General features: G+C 35.4%; 1 protein-coding gene across 1 annotated transcript; it reads right to left on the bottom strand.

Moving 5' to 3' along the window:
* Window positions 1-5317: 5317 nt before the first annotated feature.
* Window positions 5318-7742, bottom strand: LOC126700677 (uncharacterized). Its single transcript, XM_050398887.1, has 3 exons — window positions 6163-7742; window positions 5573-5690; window positions 5318-5440 (listed from the first exon to the last, which is right to left on the bottom strand). The coding sequence occupies exons 1-3, from the start codon at window positions 7740-7742 to the stop codon at window positions 5318-5320; spliced, it is 1821 nt and encodes a 606-aa protein (XP_050254844.1).
* Between the last annotated feature and the right edge of the window lie 11557 nt (window positions 7743-19299).

The following is a 19299-nucleotide window of genomic DNA, read 5'->3' on the forward strand; positions in this document are numbered from 1 at the left end:
TTTTATCTTAGTACCTATTATATATAAATAATACCTAAGCTTTAAGACCTTATGTTCTTCTCCTGATGCATAGGAAAGGGCCCTTCATCTTTATCTTGTTGGCTCCCTTTCCTCCTGCTCTTCCTCTCATCCCTTTCCTTCTTTTGTTTCGCCTCCTTCTCCTTTTTTCTCTTTTCTTCTTCTGCTTGCATGTGCGAGATATGCCCAGCTCTCAACATTTCTTCTACATTAGCAAGAACAAAGTAACTATCTAAAATTAGCGAAGATTCATGGAATCCAACCATGACTGAAAGTAAGACAATTCCAAAATGTAAACACAAATTCCTTCTACATTCCACCTAGGGATGGCAAAATTGGACACGAACCTGACATGACATGAAATTAATGGGTTAGTGTCATATTCTGGTTGATATGACTAACTCGTTTAATAAATGGGTTGGGTTAGTGTCCATTACAGGTCGTTTGACATGTCTGACCCATTTAATTAAATAAATCCTAGGTATATAAACTTATTAGTTGTTATGGTTTATTTTCTTTAACATATTATGATTGATTAATTGTGAAATTGAGATATGTTTTAATTTTGAATGATTATTTGTGATGCAATTACTCGTTAATTCTGAATTTTATATTAAAATTTTATATTTTTTTGGTTTTTCATAATTCAATTTGGTTATTACTATTTTTTTTTTCTTTCATTTTGATAAAATATGATAAACAAGTTAACACGATTAACCCGTTTAATAAATGGGTCGTGTTAGGGTTTAGGAATCTTAACCCGTTTAATAAACATGTCAGGTCAGTGTTGGCTCATATAGTCGGATACTCATGAGTCGACATGACATGAACCCAACATGTGAACACAAATTGCCACCTCTAATTCCACCAAACACCCCTAATAGAATCATTAAAACCCAATTAGTTTGGTTTCTTTAAAAAAAAATAAAAAATAGTTTGAGAGTCCCAAAAACAAAAACAAAAACAAAAAAGAGCTTACCAATGTGAAAATCATGCATCTACAAATTACAATCCAAAAATGCTCCGCTTGCAACATCTATGCACTTACATACAATCAGTTGATTAAAAACACTACATACTAACATCACTTAGTTTAAGTAAAAGTATTTTTAATTATATACTAATATCAGTTTGATAATACCTAGTCAGTGTAAAACACTATAACAATACTAAATCAAATGAATCACAAAAGACCACTCAGTATCAGTATCAGTATGATATGAGTAGTTTGAGCCGATTTAATACACATGAGTTGAATTTGGAGAAAGTCAATAACTAAGGCTGTGTTTGTTTTGGGTGTAAATGAAATTGAGAAAATATTTTACACCCTGATTTGTGTTTGGGTACACATGTAAAACTCGGCCAAACTGAAAACCATTTACTTTAATTGTAAAATTTTGCCCCTTCACCCATAAAATCATTTATACTCTTAATTTACCTTCAAACCCATTTTTACGGACTGAAAACTTGAAGAGAGAGAGAGAGCTAGAAACCCAGCTAAGCTTCAGACCAGCTGCCCCACCGCCACACTGCACAGATCACGTTGCCCCACCGAACCAGCCAAGCTTCCTCTCTTTTCTCTCTTCTTCCTCATCTCTTCTTCTCTTCCATTTTCGACCTCTACTCCTCCATCTCTATCAAACCCAAGCCTAGATCCTCCACACATTGATCTCGCCGCCTCAACCATCCCCCACCAACGCTGTCGCTACCCTCTTTGGTTTTTATTTATTTATTTTAAAATAACATTTGTTCTTGGGTTTTGGAGGATCAGTGGTGGGTTGATTCGTGGGTTTTGATGGTGGCCGATTGGGGGTGGTGGATTGGTGGTTGGGGTGGTTTATGGGTTTCAATGGTGGTGGGTTGTGGGTTTTGCTTGCTCACTCCCAAGTGCAGGAGATCGTAGCAATATAATTCTCAGTGTACCGAGGTCAAACCACAAGGAGCAGGGTAAATTCAAAGACAATATAATTAAATAACAATATGAGTGAAGAAGAAAAATACTTTTGCTTGGTGATTGTTAACAAGAATAATAAAAAAAACTGATTTAAATCAATAATGTAAATACTAAGGCATTGGGGTGTTTCCCTATATCGATATGAAATTCTTTGTGATCTAAGAAAATATCTATTTCATAATTGATTGTTCTTATACAATTAAGAACTTATGATTCGGTTGAACTGAGATAATTTAAGAACGCATGATAACCTCGATTGATAATGCGGTTAGAAAAGTTTTCAGAAAAACTCATTCACTTTAAAACATGATTTCTATTTGAAACTATTAGAAATTCATCTAAACAATAAGAAAAACATGATTGAACTTATTGAAAGCATGGAAGAACTAATACATCAAAAGAAATCTAATTGAACAATCAAATATGTTGTAGATAAAATCCTAGAAAGAATCACATTGAATATTCATACCGTATAGAAGAAACATAACCCCTAGTCCTAGCAAAGAGTTTAGGCTGCCATTAGAGAAAAAAAAAAAGAAATAAGATTTTCTCTCCAAAATTCGTTCTACCAGCCTCCCTCCAAAACCCCTAATGTCTAAGTGTCCAAAGAAAATAAAATATTTACTATTTTAATTTCCATCCAGGTTTACAGCGGTAACTTGTGAGTTAATTGCGGCCTTCAAAAATTGAGAATTTCGAAAAACTCAAAACTGGAAAGTTGTAGATATTTAAGTCACGGTTTCAACCCATCTGACCTTGTGTCAATTGGATTTTTGAGGAGAGAGATACGCCCAAAATACTGATCAGTGCTCAAATCAGATTTTTTCCTTTTCAGATACTGTTTCTTTGATTTCTTTCCTTATTTGAAGCTTCCAATCATGGTAGACGATCCAAGCACTCCAGCTGCACCTCCTTAGACATTTAAACATGTTCCTTTAGCTCCACTTTAATTCTAGTTTGGCCTCCATTCCCTCACAAATTCCTGTAAACTCATCTTTCTCACATAATTTCCTGAAAGTAGAAAATTACACACAATAAATAGCATTTTATTCAAGAAATTATGTAAAGATAAATAATAGGGACTAATGCAAATCATGACTTAATTATACAAATTAAGCATAATAATAAGGAGATAACGCCCATATAAATATATAACAAGTATACATTTTAAGGTGTTATCACACCCCCCAACTTAAATCTTGCTAGTCCCTAGCAATCTACAAAGCACCCATGTCTACTAAAAGTGAAAAATTATAACTAAAATACAAGCCACTTTCGTAGGCTACACGACTGCACTTCCCATGTGCAGCAAGTCTTTGAACCCTTAGGTCACCCTAGTGGATGAGTTTACTCTCATGAGGGTTTGCAGTGACTCTACCCACAAAAGTCAAAGGTTTCCTGAAAATTCCTGCAGCAAATGTTAGTCTGCTTTATCATTATATCATACAAATGAACTTTCAATTTTTGAGTTGGGATACTATTCATCATATTAAAGAGATTTCACTAGCTTCACTTTTGGAGTGTGTGTGTGCATAGCCCATCCAATCAAACCGGCTTTTCCAAACATGCATAGACCAAGAATAATCTAGATTAGAGCCTCTACTCCAAAACCTCTCTTAAGTCATCAACACTTTGAAAGAACACACATAGAAGTAATGGTTTCTCTCTTCAAATCACATGTGAACAAAAAGGAAAGAAGAAGTTTTAAGAATATCACATGAGTATACAAAAACAGCCGCTAAAACAATGGAAAAAGATCTCTTGGAAAGGATGTTGAATTCCTGGAAACATAAGGTTAATACCATTCTCATCCTTAGTTTTTATCCCAAACACATACCAGCCATGCACCTTTAGGATCAAGTAGGACTTTAAGCTCAGTGGTAGTATAATCTTATGGCTAGGTAAAGGCAAACCGCTCTCTTTGAAATATGAGGTATATGAATCAAATGCAGAAAATTCAAGCCAAACCCAACTCATAGCAGTAGCAACCAACTTGAATCAAAATAACCTTTACTCAACCATATAACACTTCTAAAATACATGAAAGATGTGTAAGACACCAATGATTTATTGATTGATTATGTATGTCTCCTCTTTCTTTTTCTTTTTCTCTTTTTTTTCTTCTTCTTTTTGATTTATTTATTTATTTATTTTTTTGAAGAAAAGAGAGACAATGGTGGTATCTAAGCACATCAATTGCTCAAAACTTGAACCCCCATGAGAATACCCATAAATAAAAATGTTTTATGGTATTGTAGAAGTATTTCTCATGGCTCAAATGATGGTGGCAATGGTTAATGTAAAGATAGGCTGAATATTTGTTTAGCTAGTGATAGAAGATTGATGGCCTTAAGCTCTCATCTCCTAAAATTCCACATAAACCAGCATGCCTAAGGACAAAAATAAGTAAGATCATGGTATATCTCCCTATAATGTTTCCAGTAGTCAACCAAAAAAAAAAAATATAGAGATCTTTTACAAAAAGTGAAGCATATGAGAGAAATTTAAGAGTTCAAACAAAGATATACTCTCACAAAGAAAAGTAAGGCTTAAGAACTCTCCCTATGGGTTGAGTTTCAGCTTATATCTGGCTTATTCATGATCCATGCATATCCAACATCCAACCGTCCACTAACCAGGCTATTGTGCTCAGAAGTTTCCAATTGTGCTTTTCATGAAAGAGTCTTAATATAGCAAATAGTATAACCAACTCAGCATTATTCATTCCATCACATGATATAAAAATAAAGCTTATAACTCTACTACATTCAAATTCAAGGTTTTTTTTTTTTTTTTTTGGAACAGAAAGAAAGAAAAATAATGCAAGGTGTAGCAAAAAGTGTAGACCTCTCCCCCCAACTAAAATATTGCATTGTCCTCAATGTATCAAAGCCAAAATAAATTCAAGTATAAAGGGAAGAAGTTACCTTAACCATTTAATTTTTTTTTTTTTTTTGAAATTTCTTTCACACCTGCAAATGTTAGCTCACAAAAAAAAAAATAACAAAACAAAATACAAAAACAAGAAAAAAAAAATAAAACAAAAACAAAAGGCAAAAAGAAATGTAAAACAAATATGGTACAACTTCATAAGGCTCTTTCAGAGTTCACGTAGCATCCCAATAGGAAGGGATCTTCAGTGACATAGTCTCCTCCTTTGGTATAACTCCCCCTAAGAATGGTTTTAACCTTTGTCCATTTATTTTCAAAATCCTACCATCTCTAGGGTCCTCAACTACTATAGCTCCATGGCTAAACACTTCCCTTACAATGAAAGAGCCATCCCATCTAGGTTTTAACTTACCTGAGCCTAAATATGCATATTTAAGACCACCGGGCAGCGGCTTAAGCTCCCAGTTGTGGTGCCTCTTCACTTGAATGCACGATATTTTTTTCATTTTCTAGTAGCTCCTCAAAGCAAGGCTCCCACCCTTTATTAATTGCCATCATCTGTTGTTCTTCCAAAACCTGTGAGGAATCCAACAAAGAAAAATTTTTAGATACATGAATATCACATTCTAAATCATAAGAACCAACAGAATTATTAAGAAGAGTTTCAAGAGGATTAGAAAAACAATTCTTATTAAACTCTTCTTAAACCACCACCACAATGAGGTTCACATAAGCACAGTCATCATCCTTATGTGGTTGTTTAGCCACATGAAATATGTTTAGCTCCAAAGTCATGGAACCAAAAGTGAGTTGCATTCTCCCATTCCTGCAATTAATTAAAGCATTAGCTGTGGCAAGAAAATGTCTACCCAAAATAATAGGAGTATGAACATTAGGATGTAAAACAGGTTGGTAATCTAGAACAAAAAATCAACAAGATAATAAAATTGTTCAATTTTCACCAACACATCCCCAACAATCCCTCTCGGTTCCCTTACAGAGTGATCAGCCAACTGTAAAGTTATTGAAGTAGGTTTCAACTCACCAAGTCCAAGTTTTTGATATACACTGAAAGGGATCAAATTAACACTTGCCCAAAGATCTAGCAATGCATGCTCCATGATGTAATCTCCAATAGTACAAGAGATCGTAGGACAACCTGGATCCTTATACTTTGGCAGGGTCTTATGTTGGATAACTACACTTACCTGTTCTATTAGGAATGCGGTCTTCTTCACATGATGCTTTCTCTTGATGTGCATAGGCCCTTAATTACCTTGGCATATGCAGGCACTTACTTGATAACATGCAATAATGGCAAATTTATCTTGACTTGATGCAAATGCTCTAATATCTCAGATGCGGTGTCAAATTTCCTAGGTAATTTTAAGGCTTGGGGAAATGGTGGAGGGATTGGGCATTGTTCAATGTCATCAAGCCCAAGTGGCTTAATTTCATCCTTCTCTTTTTCAACTATGGTCTCCGTAGATTTATTAGTTACTAAAGGAGAACTTTTATCAATCTCTTTACCACTCCTCAAAATGGTCACAGCTTTTACTTCCTCATGTTTATCCTTAAAGCCAATTTTTAGATTTTGATTGATGGGATTGGGGTGAGTTTGGGAAGGGAGCTTCCCTCTCTCTATCCCACACAATGAATTTGTAAGCCTAGTTATATGACTCTGGGTCTCTCTTACCTCTTCATCTAGCCTAGTGATCATGGATTCAAACTTTTGATTTTGCTCACTTTGCCTTTGAATGAAAGTACTAAGTGCATCCTCCAAGGAAGGTCTAGAAGATGATGATGCATGTGGTGAATGAAAATTCCTTGGAGTAGGAGGATTCAACACATTGTCACTTTTATAACTCAAATTCGGATGGTTTCGCATATTTGGGCTATAATTGTTAGAATATGAAGAATTATTTGGCCAGTATGAATTCAATGCATGTACTTGTTCTTCTGGCACATTCAAGAATGATGAAAGTGATGCACATTCATTTGTAGCATGGTTTATCTCATGACAAATTTTACACACCTCCATTGGGTCCTCTCTAAAGACAGCACTAACATTCTTACTTCCTTTCATTTTGAGTGCCTCTATTTCTTTAGTTAACATGTTGATTTTTGCACTCATGTTATCATCTTCCCTCAACTTGAAAACACTTCCACTAGAAGTGGTAGTGTTAATTCTAGTCCTATCAGTGGAGTCCATTGAGCTAGCTCCAGTCCATGTGTTAGAGTTTTCAGCTATCTCATCAAGATAATCCATTGCATCTTCGGGTTCTTTTTGTAAAAAGTCCCCTTCGCATGAGAGTTGAACAACCTGTCGGTCCCTAGGTGTAAGTCCTTCATAAAAATAACTAACCAACCTCCAATCTTCATACCCATGAGTTGGGCAGAAATTGAAAAGATCTTTGTACCTTTCCCAAGCTTGGTATAAGGTCTCATTTTCTCCTTGGACAAAACTAGCTATCCTTCTTTTTACTTGCTGGACTTTGTGGGGAGGAAAATGTTTCTTAAAAAACTCTTTGGCCATCTCCCTCCAACTACCTATAGACCTAGGTTTCAAGATGTAAAGCCAACCTCTTGCCTTATCCTTAAGTAAAAAAGGAAAGAAACGTAACTTAGCAGTTTCAATAACATTTTGTGCATAGAAACTACTAATTACCTTTTCAAAAGCTCTAACATGGACATAAGGATTTTCATTTTCTTGTCCCCTAAAGTCAAGAAGTATTGCTAATAAACCTTGCTTCAATTCTACATGTGGTGCATTAGGTGGAAACATGATGCATGAAGGAACATAATTTTGTGTGGGATGCAACAATTCATACATAGTTCTTCTATTCTCCTCATGATTATTACGTGTTTCATCACCCATGATTGATGAAGAAGGTGAAGGCAAAGGTGTGTCAAAAAGATTACCAAAGTAAGTTTCAAAAATTTCTAGTCTGCCTCTCTCGTTTCTAACCCAAATGCTCATGCAACAATGAATGCACAATAAAATAAAATAAAATAAAAACAAACAAAAAAATAAAAACAAAATAAGGGAAAAAATGGAATGAAGTTACCAATAGAAGAATTTCCACTAACTATGCTTTGCTCCAAAAAAATTGCCTCTGAACACGCAGCAGCTCCCCAGCAACGGCGCCAAAATTGCTTGCTCACTCCCAAGTGCAGGAGATCGTAGCAATATAATTCTCGGAGTACCGAGGTCGAATCACAAGGAGTAGGGTAAATTCAAAGACAATATAATTAAATAACAATTTGAGTGAAGAAGAAAAATACTTTTGCTTGGTGATTGTTAACAAGAATAATAATAAAAACTGATTTAAATCAATAATGTAAATACTAGGGCATTGGAGTGTTTCCCTATATCGATATGAAATTCTTTGTGATCTAAGAAAATATCTATTTCATAATTGATTGTTCTTATACAATTAAGAACTTATGATTCGGTTGAACTGAGACAATTCAAGAACGCATGATAACCTCGATTGATAATGTGGTTAGAAAAGTTTTCAGAAAAACTCATTCACTTTAAAACTTGATTTCTATTTGAAACTATTAAAAATTCATCTAAACAATAAGAAAAACATGATTGAACTTATTGAAAGCATGGAAGAACTAATACATCAAAAGAAATCTAATTGAACAATCAAATATGTTGTATATAAAATCCTAGAAAGAATCACATTGAATATTCATACCGCATAGAAGAAACATAACCCCTAGTCCTAGCAAAAAGTTTAGGCTGCCATTAGAGAAAAAAAAAAAAGAAATAAGATTTTCTCTCCAAAATTCGTTCTACCAGCCTCCCTCCAAAACCCCTAATGTCTAAGTGTCCAAAGAAAATAAAACATTTACTATTTTAATTTTCGTCTAGGTTTACAGCGGTAACTTGTGAGTTAATTGCGGCCTTCAAAAATTGAGAATTTCAAAAAACTCAAAACTGGAAAGTTGTAGATATTTAAGTCACGGTTTCAACCCATCTAACCTTGTGTCAATTGGATTTTTGAGGAGAGAGATACGCCCAAAATACTGATCAGTGTTCAAATCAGATTTTTTCCTTTTCAGATTCTGCTTCTTTGATTTCTTTCCTTATTTGAAGCTTCCAATCATGGTAGACGATCCAAGCACTCCAGCTGCACCTCCTTAGACATTTAAGCATGGTCCTTTAGCTCCACTTTAATTCTAGTTTGGCCTCCATTCTCTCACAAATTCCTGTAAACTCATCTTTCTCACATAATTTCCTGAAAGTAGAAAATTACACACAATAAATAGCATTTTATTCAAGAAATTATGTAAAGATGAATAATAGGGACTAATGCAAATCATGACTTAATTATACAAATTAAGCATAATAATAAGGAGATAACGTCCATATAAATATATAACAAGTATACATTTTAAGGCATTATCAGGTTTTGGTAGATGGGTTTTGATATTGATTTTGAAATTAATGGGTTTTGATTTTGATTATGATTTTTTTTAGGTTAATTGGTTATGTGGTGGTTGTTGGTGGCTAGGTTTGTAGTGGCTAGTGGTGGTTGGGTTTATGGTGGTGACTGTGGTAGTTGAGTTTTCTAAAAATAGGTTTTTACATGCATTACCAAACACTGAAAATACTTTTCCTGTAAATTTTCCAAAACACAAACAAACAACTTAGAATATTTTCCTTTTTATAAAATGTTTTCAACTGAAAATATTTTACACTCGGAAAACATTTTACATATTGCCAAACACAGCCTAATTCTACTATAATATCACTTATTACCATCATCGTCATCGTCACTGAGAAGTTCTATAATACCACACATTATATATTTATTGTCTTATGATACTTTTATTAGTAATAGGGTCACACATGACAATAAGCATTAACTTCACAGTTTTTTAAATATTTTTAATTTTACTTGTTCATGCTAGATTGTGATAGGAAGAAAAAAAAAATGGTGTTTACACTTTACACTCTACAAATCCGATGATAGGATCCACCATATTACATTATAATCCTTTTTTTTTTTCCTCCAATGTCATTTTGAAGAAGCAAATTAAGCAATAACAATGTCACATATAACTTTGTCACATTGAACAGTAATTACAATACCGATGTCGTTGAGGGGAGGGGAGGGGAGGGGAGGAGAGGAATTGGTCCTTGGTCACACATAACTCCCCCTAGTTCTTAGTTTTTTTTTTTTTTTTTTTTTTTTTTGTTAAGAAAAATATTTCCTATCTTGTCAACATTTTATGAAGTTCAAAAGTTTTAAAAATGATAAAGATGGGGTTGGTAAAAGTTTATTCAGAGAAGAAAAAAAAACATGTTTCAGTAACAACAATATCCACTGAACTTGTTCTTCCCTGTTTGACAAGACTCATTGTCATTGGCAATATCCTTATCATCTTCTAACTCTTTTTCAGGAGAATGGGCTATTAAATCGGCCTACATCCTTAGGCTGGTTAAAGGATGGGTTTCCATCTTCTTTATCAGCATCTTCCTCTTGACACAAATCCTCCAAATTTGGAGTCTCTCTCTCTCTCTCTCTCTGTTTTCTCTTGATAACTTCAAGCCAATGGCCTCATGGGCTATTTGCTGGACTATGTACAAAACAATTTAAGTTAAGTATTTTTAGTAAACTCTACTCTACTCTACTCTCCCTTTCTCTGTCTCAATCCAAATAGGCCATTAAGAAAGTTAATTCTTCTTCTCTCTCCAAAAACAAGGCTTCCATTTTCATATTCTTATGTCTGAACTGTGACATAGGACTAATACCATTTTCCTATTGGTGGTTGGAACCTTATGCTCCAAATGTGTTTGGAGCCAAACTTTGTTTGATGTATTATGCAAGAGAGATGCTTCGTCCACAACATTTTTACCATATTTTTACAACAAATCATAGGTGATTAGTTGTTGTTAGTTCAAATTTGAACATAACACTAAGATTACTTTTTTACCCCAACAATAACAACTAATAACAACTTATCACTTAGGATTTATTGTAAAAATATTGTGAAAATGTTGTGGACATATCATTTCTCATTATGCAAACAACTAAATTTAGAAGTGGTAGAGATAGAATGCAAACAACTAATTGTAGTTTCTCTTAGCTTGTTGATTGCTACAGTACAGGAGCTTGATGAACCAACTCCCAAAACCTTCTTCTTCTTTCTTTCTTTTTTATTAATAACTAGTCTCATACCTGTGCGTTGCGTGTGATAATTTTTTTAGGATGATCTCATTAAATATTTTATTAATACTATAATTTTAGTTATTAACTATTGGTTTTTCATTAGTTTTTAAGTTAATAAAAACCTTGAATATACCTTTTTTTTTTTTTTTTTTTTGTTTACCTTTACACACACACACACACACACATACACATATAGTGAATCTTTACACATACCTTTAATAAAATTCTATATATTCCACTTTTTTGGATACGTAAAATTATAGATTATTACTTCATAATGATAGTGGCTAAATAATTTTATATTTTTTTTTAGTGATCTCATTTGTAACGCTTCTTATCATTATCATATATTTACTAACTGATAATTTGCACAACAAAGATAATAAATGAGAGGTAGCATTGTTCATTAGATTTTCGAAAGTAATAGTTTATGAAAATTATATAAATATATATATATATATATATATTATAAATAAGGTTAAATGAAATGTCAAAAAATGGATTTTTAAATTTTTTAACTTTTTTTTTTTTGAGAAAATGGTAAAGACACTTTATTACTGAAAATCAAGTTGAAAAACATCATCCAAATCCTGTGGTAGATCTTCTAACCACACATTAGTATTTGCAGATGAAACTGCTCGACGAGCGAGGGCATGAGCTAATCTATTACCCTTACGCTTAACATGTAAAAAACTACAAGAAATAGAAGACGACAAAAAAGGAATATCATCTATAACATGACAATACATAGTCCGAACTGGTCTAGACCCATTGATCACCTGTATAACTCGCAGAGAGTCACCTTCAATCACCAACTGATGAATGCTTAGTTCTTTGGCAAAGCTGATTGCTCTACGCGCAGCTAAGGCCTCTACCAAATCCACCGAACCCGGATACCGCACTTTCTGGCTCAAGGCAGCGATGATCTGGCCCTCCCAATCTCTAATGACCACCCCGATACCTGCACTAACCTGATCACCAAACACAGCACCATCGAAATTGATTTTATAAAGGCCAAAGTCAGGTGGCTTCCAACGTAAATCCTCACTTCGACCAACAGCCTAACGAACCGGCTTCTGCACATCCTGGAACTCGTGAAGGAGCTCTGAAGCTCACTGAACTACTTCATCTACCTTCCATGAGGGTTGTCCCACTCGCATCCTATTACGGCGCTCCCATATACTCCAAGCAACCATGGCAAACCGAGTAAACAGATTAGAAGAACCATGTGAACACAGGAACTGAACAATGTCTGCAAAGGTAGAAAATTTTTTAGTTCGAATAAAATTAAAACAAACATCCGTTTGCCATATAGCCCGTGCAACATCACAATACCACAAGGCATGGGTATTGTCTTCAAGGCAGGTTCTGCAGACGTCACAGCAGCCATCAGACACCACCTGACGCTTATACAAGTTGAGTTTAGTGGGTAAAGAATTTTGAACCGCTCTCCATAGGAAGTGCCTCACTTTGTTTGGTACCCAAAGCTTCCAAATGCCATTCCACAGAATTTTCCCTGCCTCCATATCCGACGGACTAGCTTGCTCTTGTTGCTTTAACATGGATAGCAACTGATAAGCACTCTTGACCGTATATGCACCATCAGACGCCAGTGGCCAAATCAAAGCATCTACAGCTCCAAACGGGCTAACTGGGATACTTTTAATGGCTGCTGCTTCCCACGAATAGAAATGTTGATCAATAAGTGCCTCGTTCCAAGTTGTTGAACCTGGTAGGAACAGATCACTCACCAGTCGCACAGATGGGTCCAACTGTGGTGAAATAACACGACCACCCCCTTTAGATGGCAAACAATTGTGCTGCCATATATGAATACTCTGCCCATCGCCCACTCTCCATCGTGCGCCCCTCAAGACCCCCTCGCGAGCTTGTAGAATACTTCTCCAAGCAAAGGAGCAACGAGGAGGTATCTCCGCATCAAAGATGTTACCCGAAGGAAAATATTTCGCTAAAAGGACCTTGAAAACTAGAGAATTTCTCACATGAAAAAGTCGCCACACTTGCTTTCCCAACATAGCATCGTTGAACATTCTCAAGTCTCGAAAACCCATACCTCCCACTGATTTTGAAGAGCAAAGTGTTTCCCATTTGACCCAATGAATTTTCTTGGAATTCTCTGAAAACCCCCACTAAAAATTTCGAATCATTGCTTCTATATCCTTGAGGAGACCAATGGGAAGTCTAAAAACACTCATGGAGTACGTCGGAATGGATTGAATTACAGCTTTAATCATCACTTCCTTGCCCGCTTGGGAAAGTAATTTCTCCTTCCAACCTTGCATCTTAGCCCAAATTCGCTCCTTAATCTGATTAAAGCAAGCTTTCTTCTGTCGCCCCACAAAAGAGGGAAGACCTAAGTATTTCTCATAATTTCTAATAACCGGTACTCCCAACAAAATTTGAAGCTCCCCTTGTATCGCCTCAAAAGTATTACGACTAAAGAAAGCTGTAGTCTTATTAGAATTAACTTGTTGCCTCGAAGCCCCTTCATACAAGGTAAGGATATTCTGGATTTTTTCACACTCAGAAGAGGTTGCTCTACAAAATAGCAAGCAGTCGTCGGCAAAAAAGAGATGGGTGATTTTCGATCCCGACCTACAAATAGAGTAGCCACGAATTTCTCCAGCTTTAGCCGCCTGAGTGAGGAGAGCATTCAATCCTTCTGCGCAAAATAAAAACAGAAAGGGAGATAAAGGGTCTCCTTGCCGTAAACCCCGAGAAGGGTGTATAAGACCCTTGGGTTCACCATTCACCATAATCGAGTAAGAGACTGTTGTGATGCATTGCATAATCATAGCCACCCAAGTCTCATGAAAACTCATCTTCAATAAAATTTTCTCCAAGAAGACCCATTTCGCCCTGTCATAGGCTTTACTCATATAAAGTTTTAAGGCCATAAAACCTGTATTACCTGAACACTGAGTTTTCATATGGTGAAGGGATTTAAAAGCAATCAAAATATTATCAGTAATAACTCTGTCAGCCACAAAAGCACTCTGAGCCTTAGAAATAATAGAATTCAAGATTGGCTTAAGTCTATTCGCAATAACTTTACTCAGGATTTTATAAATAACATTACATAGATTGATAGGCCTAAATTGAGCAACGGTTTCAGGATTTTTAACTTTAGGAATCAAAGTAATAAATGTGTGATTTATTGACTTTAAAATTGTACCTGAGTTGAGACAAGAAAGCACAGTTTCAGACACATTCCTTCCAATATCAGGCCAAAATGTTTGAAAGAAGAGAGGAGGCATTCCATCCGGACCTGGTGCTTTCAAAGGCGCCATTTGCTTAAGTGCCACATCAACCTCTTCCTGGACATACGGCTTTGTAAGATTAGCATTCATAGTGTCATTGACCACGGGTTGGACTCCCTCCAAAACTCTTTCTAATTCTGATGGACAAGATGTAGTAAACAGCTTGGAATAAAAGTCCACAAAAGTGGCTCCAATAGTCTCTTCATCCGTGACCCAAGTGCCATGCATATCCATAATACCCTTTATAAAGTTCTTACGTTTTCTATTTGTGGCCACCCTATGAAAATAATGAGTATTCCTGTCCCCATTAGCAAGCCATTGGGTTCTAGATCGTTGGACCCACATGCGGTGTTCTTTGTCAAGTAAGACATTAAGCTCCCTCCTTAATTGAACTACCATGCCGTAATCTCCACCTTTTGCCGATGCCTCCTCAACCCTCCATAAAAGGTCCTTCTTAGCTTTGATTTGGTTTTTCACATTACCAAAGTGATCCTTACTCCATGATTTCAACATTTTTTTACACTTTTTTATCTTAGTCACCACCTTATACATCTTGTGCCCATCCGTCCCAATGTCCCAAGCCCGACGAACTATGTCACCACAACCCTGGTCCGCCAACCACATTTCTTCAAAGCGAAACAGCTTTCTTTTCCACCTAGCCAACTCACCATTCGGATTCAACATCAACAAGAGTGGCCGATGATTTGAGGAAATACAATGAAGGTGTCGAATGGTTGCCGTAGGAAATTTTGCCATCCAATCATAATTCGCCACTCCCCTATCCAAACGTTCCCAAATAACCTGCCCATGCCTCACTCCTTGCCATGTGAATTTCGGACCTGTAAACCTAAATCCATAAAACCACACACATCTAAAACATCTCGAAAAGCTTGCATTTGGCAATGTGGACGAACTCGCCCCCCTCTCTTTTCTTCAGAGAAAAGGATTTCATTAAAATCTCCTATGCAAACCTAAGGCAAATGAGGTTTTGAATGTAACATTCTAAGCATATTCCAAGCCTCCATCCTTTCATTAGTATCCAGTTCGCCATAGAACCCAGTGAATCTCCAAACTTCCAAAGTACGCCCATTGACCACCGCATCAATATGGAAACGCGAAAAACTATCTACCCAAACTGAAACACCTTGCTTCCAAAAAAGAGCCAACCCACCCCCTCTATCCTGGCTTTGAACATAAAATAAACCAGCATACTTAATTTTAACTTTCAAACTTTCTAATTGTTCCTTATCAGCCCACGTCTCAGATAAAAAAACAATTAGGGGACCTTGTGCTTGAATCAAATCCTTAAGCTCTCTTTTTGCACGCGGGTTCCCAAGCCCACGGCAATTCCAAGCTAAGCAACTCATTGGCCTCGGCGGGGCTGGACTCCAGCCTCCACCGTTTCTTTATTTTTGATGTTAGCACATCGTCGCTTCTTAGGAACCAATTCTTCCAACCCCTCCAAACTGTCCTGAATGCCCCTTTTTACAGTAAGTGGAGGACTAACCTTAACCAATAAAGCCTTCTCACGGGCCAAACGCTTCCAAGTTCTAACCGGGCCTCCCAATGCATCAGTCTCATCAATCACTCCATTCATAACAACAATCTCAATAACACCATCCCCAACCCCTTCCTGCACAGTACCTACGGATGCTGTCAAAAAACCCCCTGAGTCAACGTCTATTCCTTCCTTAACTCCTTCACAACCCCCATTAGATCCTTCACAATCAGCATTACCATCGAACCTAGCCAATTCCACATCAATTTCGTTTAACTTATCCTCAAAATTCTATTGAACATTCAGATTTTGTTCCGGCATTGGATCAGGATCTACCTCATTTACCTTTAACCCGGGTTGCTCCTCACGCAAGCCTTGTTGGTTTTCATTCTCCCTACACCGGTCAACCACTACTATCTCACTAGTGTCCATCTCCTCACCCCTAGCCAGTGAAGAAGAGTGAACTTCCTTATTTGTCGAAACAACACTGCCCTCAACCCGGACTACTGAGCACTTCTTGGAGTTGGCAGATGGGGCACGCAACCAGCCTCCATATTGCTGATCACTCTCAGTCAAGCTTCCTCTACTCTGAACCCACAGATCACAATCTTTATCGCTATGCGTTAGGAGTCCGCACCAATAACACAGGTTAGGCAATCTCTCATACTTAAACCGAACCCAGCCAACCGTGCCATCCTTCAAACAGATTTTTCGTCCCCGGCAAAGCGGCTTTGAAGTATCCACTGACACTCTAATACGCATATAACTACTTCCGTCCTGAGTTCTCCATTCTTTCATCCCCGATTGTACTTCCCCAATAATCGCACCTATCTCACAAGCGGACTGAGGATTCATATCACCAATAGGAAGATCATAGATTTGCACCCAGAAGAGCATCCTATTGAAGTCCAAATCCTTGATCGCAATACTCTGTTCCAGGTGGCGAAGCGAAACAAGATGTTTATCATAACTCCATGGTTCCCCCATGAGAACTCTCTTCGCATCTATTTTATCTAAGAACACGAACAAAACCGTGTGGTTCCCTACGTCCTTTACTTCGAAATCACTCCTGGTTTACCAAAAAGGCCTGAACGTTCTAGCAATGGCCTCCATGTTCAGTGCTCTGTGCGTGAAAAACTTGGCCGCGACCACTTGTCCACTACCCTGTTCAAAAGGATCAGACTTATACATATTCCCCTCTCCCTCCGATAAAGTTAGTTTCTCCCACAAAACAGATAGCTTTTCCATAATTGACCACGACACCTCTCACTCACTGTCGTAGCAACGAAGAGAACTAGAAGACTACCCAAAGCAGACACCACGTTCTACTGCACGTCTAGGGTTTGTGAAGCCGCCCCCTAGGTCAGAGAAACCTCGACATCTCTTTATTTCTTATGTAATTTCTACTACTATCAGAGAACATCTCTTTTTTAATTATGATTAATATGATTTCCATAGTTAGAGTTTGATTAGTTTTAAATTTAAATTTAGTACTATGATTGTATTTAATTGTTAACTTTTTTTTTTTTGGAGAAATAATTACAACATACTATTAACCCCGCAGTTTGAACCCTTTCCCCCTTAGACCCCCAAGTACTTTGTGCATGGAGAGGTGCCAATTCAGCTACAAGACCTTTGGCTAATTGTTGACTGTTGATTTAATTTTTTAAGTGAATTTAACGGTTTATGTTACTACTCTGTACAGTTTTTAATGTTCTCCACACAGTAATCTCTATTTTATTTTTTTACTTCTCCTTACAACCTCTTTGTTTTCCAATCAATGATTATTAATAGATGTTTAGTTTTTTTTTTCTTTATCTACTCTTTATTACTTTGTATTGGTTTTTTTCTATACCATCTCTCTCTCTCTCCATTGGCAACCTATTGTTTTCCAAAATTTGATGATGATTCTATGACATTAAATATGCATTATTAGTTTTTTTTTTTTTTTTTTTTTTTTTTGTATTTCATTCTTCCTTTGATGCATTGGGTGTGAGAACGAGTGTTTCCCTAGCATACTTAATGTGGACAATTTTATTTATTTAATTTAGGCAAAATATTATATTTTAAATTTTTTAAAATAAAAAAGGAGTGGAAATATAAATAATTTAATGATATATATAGGGGATGTGGCTGAATTTAAATGTTAAATAAAATGATATGAGAAAAAAATACATAACAATAAAAACTAACTTATTCAAATAATTCAATGTAATATAATAATAGTACATTCTTATATACTTTTTTTGTAATTATTTATAATGCAATCTGATAATATTTAACAATCATGTCATAAAAAAATAAAAAATAAATAAATAAACTTAAAACAAAAAACTAAATCCCATTAACCAAAATAGATTTCTAAAGAACACAAAATTTATCAAGCTAAAATAGAGATGCAAGAAAAATAAAAATAAAAATCCACCAGAAAATTAAGGGAGAAAGAGTGGGAAATAACCACTTTTTTGGGAGAGAAAATTATTTAAAGAATGGAAGAGTGAATGACAAATTTATATTAAGAAATGACAAATTTATATTAAGAGGATCATAATAAAAAGAAACAAAATAAAAGAAGATAAAAGGAAAGAGGAAGAGTGATATCAAGGTAGAATGTTTGGGGAGATGAAAATGTAAAGAGAAGGAGAAAGGTTGGAGAAAGTGTAAATGTTAATTAAAAAAAAATGAGTACAATTTGATGAGAACAATTTTCTTTTATTTGAATTTAAGTAAAATATTACATTTTTTATTTTTTAAAACAAAAAGAGAGTGAGAAAATATAAATAATTTAATGATAAGGAGGATGTGGTTGAATTTCAATATTGAGTAAAATAGAATAGAAAAAAAGAAAAAGAAAAATTGAAAGATATAACAATAAACACTAAATTATACTATGTAATGGAATACTATTTTATTTTTATCTACTATCTTTAATCTTTTATAATGTAATCGGATAAAATTTAACAATCAAAGAGCAAAATAATAATAATAACTTAAAACACAAAACTAAATCGTATTAACCTAAATTAGAGTTCTTAAAAACACAAAAAATTATCAACCTAAACCAGAGAAGCAATAAAAAATAAAATTCCACCAAAACATTGAGAGAGAGAGAGAGAGAGAGAGAGAGAACTATGTAAAGAATGGAAAAAAGTGACAAATTTATAGTAAGAGGGAAGGGATAAGAAGAGACAAATAAAGGAAGATGAAGGAAAATATGAATAGTAATATTAAAGTAGAGGGTAGTGGGAAAATGAAAAGGTAAGGGAAGAAAAAAGGTTGAAGAAAGTGTAAATATTTAAAAAATAAGTGAATGTAAAAAAAATTATAGAAAAATTGGAAATAAAAAAGAAATATATATTGATATTAAAACCAACAAAGATAAACATGCAAAGTCAATAATCTATTTATATATATATATATATATATATTTTTTTTTGTAAAAAAAATATGAATAAATAATAAATAATA

The sequence above is a fragment of the Quercus robur genome, chromosome 9, assembly GCF_932294415.1.
Source record: "Quercus robur chromosome 9, dhQueRobu3.1, whole genome shotgun sequence".
In the NCBI taxonomy this organism is placed as follows: Eukaryota; Viridiplantae; Streptophyta; class Magnoliopsida; order Fagales; family Fagaceae; genus Quercus; species Quercus robur.